General features: G+C 34.0%; 1 protein-coding gene across 1 annotated transcript; it reads left to right on the top strand.

Annotated features, from left to right (window-relative positions):
• Nucleotides 1-324: 324 nt before the first annotated feature.
• On the top strand, nucleotides 325-1881 carry LOC114386786 (30S ribosomal protein S16-2, chloroplastic/mitochondrial-like). The gene is made up of 3 exons (XM_028346830.1): nucleotides 325-607; nucleotides 688-733; nucleotides 1337-1881. Exons 1-3 carry the CDS (start codon nucleotides 475-477, stop codon nucleotides 1554-1556), a joined length of 399 nt encoding a protein of 132 aa, XP_028202631.1. The 5' UTR covers nucleotides 325-474; the 3' UTR covers nucleotides 1557-1881.
• The last annotated feature ends 2987 nt before the right edge of the window (nucleotides 1882-4868 follow it).

Below are 4868 nucleotides of genomic sequence, written 5' to 3' on the forward strand. Positions count from 1 at the left end.
CTTATTAGGTAATTTGTGCTTAATCATCATTATAGTGTTAATATGCTTTAATATTTTAAAGGCATTGTTGAGAGATAATTTTGGATATTTAATTAGACCAATACTTGATATAAGATATTTTTCTTGGTCTAAAATAATCAAATTAAGTTAAGAAATTAGTCTTTCATAAATGAATTTAATTTTTCTTTTGAGAAATGTGTCTACATTTAGCATTCAAAAGTGTCTCAAATATAATTTCTTTGACGTTCCCAATTTTTTTTTTTTTTACTTATTTCTTAATTTCCAAGTTTATCCCATTTATCAAACAAAATGAAAAAGGTGGTCCATAACAAAACGATCACCCCCAAAAGTGGCGAACGACACAGACCCAGAACGAAGTGTCGTTTAGCAACTAAACCCAGAACCCTATTGTTGAGTGTGGTTCTCTCTTCTCTGCACGATCGATAAGGTTTGGAGGAACACGAGGGTTCGAAAATGGTGGTGAGGATTCGGCTATCCCGGTTGGGATGTAAGAACAAACCCTTCTATCGGGTCATGGCCGCTGATAGCAGATCCCCTAGAGATGGCAAACACCTCGAAGTTCTCGGTTACTACAATCCCTTACCAGGTTCCTTCTCACTTCACTATTCCCCTTTCATTTTGTGCTTTTTTCTAATTCCCAAAGATGACTTAATTAGAAGCTTACAGGTCAAGATGGTGGCAAGAGAATGGGTCTCAACTTCGACAGAGTGAAGTAAGTGTGACTCTTTCTATGTCAATTTGGGGGTAATCAATAGGTGACCGTTGCTATCGTATATTTTAAACATTTGCTTTTGTTATCATTGAATTATATCTAAGTAGATATTTCGTCCAAGTGAAATGAGTTCGGTCTCTTGAAGTAAAGTTTCACTTTTGAGTTTTGTGGATAGAAATGTGGTTGGGAGGGGAGGCCCCTTAAAAGTGGTCAGCCAGACTCCTTCCTTTTTGTTTTTTTTTTAATGGAATATCGGCAAATGTTAGTTTCTTAGAATGTTAATTTTTGTGAGCAGAGGTGATTGAACCCACGATCTTTTCCGTCTTTCCTTCTCTCTTAGCCATCCAACCCACCTTATATCTACCGGTCAGCCAGGCTCCCTAGTGGATTGGCAATGCCGGTGGATAATATGGTTAATGAAAAGTAATTGTAAGATTGGAATTAATTTAGTTGTTTATGAGGAAGATATGTAAGTGTTTCTGGTTGGATGATCTGATACTGTTAATTAATCCCTAGGGTCTTCTTTGTGAATTTAATGGGACAGAGATGAGAAACATCTGCTCATTTTTTTCTGATAGTGTTGGTTTCTCTTTTGTTCTTTAGGTATTGGCTTTCTGTTGGAGCTCAGCCTTCGGAGCCTGTGGAGCGGCTTCTATTCCGAGCTGGAATGCTGCCCCCACCTCCGATGGTGGCAATGGGGCGTAAAGGTGGACCACGTGATACTCGCCCAGTTGATGCTCTCACTGGACGTGTGCTAAATCAAGAAAAGGCAGCTAATGCCAATAACAATGAGCAGCAGCATGACACTCCTGAAAACCCTTAAAGTGATGTATTTTAGGATTTTTTCCCCCTTTTTTCATGACCATTTTGTTCAAGATATATCTTTAATATCTATGTTCCCAATTGACTTTACAGAACACAATAGAATAACTACTGTTTGTGTGGAGAAGTCGGGTTCTTTTGCGACATTGTGGGTGTATTGTCCAAAGCAAGGGCTACACTCTGATCAAATTTAGGTTGTTTGATATTATGTAAGTGAACTGATATGTTATCCTGCTCTTGAATTGCCTGTTACTTTTGTTTTGTGGAACTTTTGAAATATGCTAGGGTGAATGGGCTATAGCAAAAGTACGCCATTTGATTTTGGATTTATTCCTCTACTGCACTCTGAATGCATTTGCAGTATTTCTGTACTCTCTGGTTGATTTCTTTGTTTCTACAGAAGCATTTTGAATGCTATCCATTTATCTTCCACTGAATGCATTTCTTGATACTACGTTATACTATTATTTAATCAAGGTATTTTTTTTATGCTAACTTGGAGTGCTATTTGTTATTTTGATAACTCAAACAGCTATTGTCTGAATTTTAGATCTGAAATTATATGCCAATTGCCATTTGATTGTTTAATAATGAATTTAGTCACTCAACTCTATGCTTTCTAGTTCTAGCATATATTGGGGAACTCTAATCAGCCATTGCTACCTCATTTTGGGTATTTATGTAATACTGTTCTTGTTTATTCTCTAAATATTCCTATTGTATGCGGTGATATTTCCATGTATGATTAAGCATTGATCATTGTGGTTTGTCAATGAATGATTATACATACTGTTACTGTTTTCCGGTGTTGCATTGCTCATGAATTAAATTGTGAAGCTTCTGTTATTGTATACATTACATAGGGTAACTGGCCAGTCAACTAGCTCAATTAAGTGTGCTATCAATTTAATTCACATCAATTATGTTTATTCCTGAGAATTCTGTGATTTGGTTGTCTAGGAAGTAGGAATTCATGCATTGTTTTCTTATTTGTTGAAGTCTTAAAAATTTAAATGCACATCAGACTTTCAATTCATGCCTTATTTATTTTTGGTTTTGGTAAAAGAGAGAATCATGGTTATGTTTAAATCCTTTCAAGATAATAGTCAATTTCATTGTCTCCTCCCTTTAAATATATATATATATATATATCATGCCACAAAGGTTGTAATCTTTGCCGATGAAGGTTTGCCATTAGCAGTGATAGTAGTTGTTATAGCCTTATAGTTACTACGAGTTAATCTGTTGAGAATGGCTCCCACTCACTCTTCTGAATCAATATATGTTGATTGTTTTTATTCTTAGGTTAATGCACTTTTTAGTTTTACTTTTCTGAATAATTTGTCGGGCAGTGGAATTGATTTTGTTTCTCATGTAAATTGATCATTGTTGCAAATTCTTGTTGATGCAATTGCAAATTGATTTAATATATTTATTGAAGTTCATAAGAAATTTCATTTTTCAAGCTTATTGACACTAGAACTTGGTATAAGGTGAGGCTGTTTTGATTTATGAACTAGCAACTAGCAAGAGTAGAATGCACTTGTCGGTATGGTAGGTTTAGTTGTAAATCATAGGGGTTAATATGAAACCTGAATTGTAGCCAAGTTGCCCCAGTTATAAGATTTGGTTTGCCTGAGCAGGCAAGTTCGTTTCTGGATAAAGATGATGACAGAGAAGTATGTGATGAGACAAAATGAAATGTACTTCAGGCTGTTCATACTCAAATGATGTTCAAATAAAATCCAATTTGACCCTATAATAGGGACTTCAAATTTTCCGGCGAGAGCTTCTATAGATTATTCTACTACTGATTTTATAACCTACTTCAGGCTGTTCATACTACTGATTTTTTATTACCTGTAGGCAAAGATAAAACATAAGTTGGCTTCACAACTTAAAAAATTTCACGAATTGGATCAAATTATAGACTCTAACTTCGGTGGTTCTTGCAATCAGATCAAATACGCCATATATAACCAATCTTAAAAAGAACCCAACATCAGAGATTGACAGGAGTACAAGACCAAAAACGCATTTGCACAGAGGATGTTAAGACAGAATGCTCCTCTGGTGCTTCACCTGTATGATTAGAGGGGAATAAGGTTACTAGTAATAGCATTTCACAATTCCAAAAATATTTTAGGAAAATCGTCTGATATTGGTTGATTTCTAGTTGTAGTTTATGATTTCCTTATAAGCAACTTCGGATTCAACTTTTAAAACATTTCATTATGAGCCATGCCGGTACAATATCTCCTTATACTATTTAACTATCGTTTAGGTGCACCCACTCACTGGTCCAGAGTCCCGCACTCACAGGTGGCTAGCTTGGTTACAAAGTCAAGGCAACTTTCGATGAATAATCTTTTAAATTCATAATTATGGTTGTAAGCCAAATAACAACCATCAATGCATATTCAGTTAAAAGTTTTTGAACTAAAATTAGAAGCTATTAACTACAACTCTATAATGGTAAGTAAGATTTAACATGTTTCATTAGAATTTCCAGTGTCGTGAGTGTCACACTGTGTTAACAGTGGTTTCTTTTTTGAACAGTCCTTTCCCCTGGTCGCTAGCTACAGTGCATCTTGTTAACAAGAGTATTGACTTCACCTCTCTTTCATCTTTTGATTAGAAGGACTGGGAACATAGATTATGTGTAGCTTTTCCATTATATCTTATTGCAGTTTGTTATCTTTTTGACTTTATTTCCTATCTACTTTTAGTCTATAAAGTTTTTACTGTCAACTAATAATTTTTTTTATCATATATGACAATTTCTTATTCAATGATAGTATAAAAACTTTTATACCGTCAGCACATAGATTATTTATTCTGTTTTTTCCTAGCCAAAGTTTTGTGGGAAAAATATTTTACTCTTTGCAAGAAGGAATTCAGAATGAAAAAAAAGGAGATAAGTATAAGATGACCAAATCATCTTTCTTAAGGTATGTTAGAGTTCAGTTTTAGAAGAAACAAGAGGGGATAACAAACTTTTCATTTCTAATAAATATATTCTAATTTGATAATTTTTTAAGAAAAAATATATAATGATAAATTAGAATAAATTTAATGTGTAAATCCTACGACAATGAAGAATGACCTGAATGAAAGTGGTATATATTCTATGAAATACGTGTTGCTGAAAAGCCCGAAATGCTTGTTTATGAAGGAAAATGTAATATATCTATACCTTGTTTTTATTTAAAATATTTTTGTAATCAAATTCTTACTTGGTAAAAGAAAACTTAAAACTGAAAGAACCTTTGGGTGATTTTTTTTAAGTACAGTTTGTTAAACATTGCGTTTC

The sequence above is a fragment of the Glycine soja genome, chromosome 15 (assembly GCF_004193775.1).
Source record: "Glycine soja cultivar W05 chromosome 15, ASM419377v2, whole genome shotgun sequence".
In the NCBI taxonomy this organism is placed as follows: domain Eukaryota; kingdom Viridiplantae; phylum Streptophyta; class Magnoliopsida; order Fabales; family Fabaceae; genus Glycine; species Glycine soja.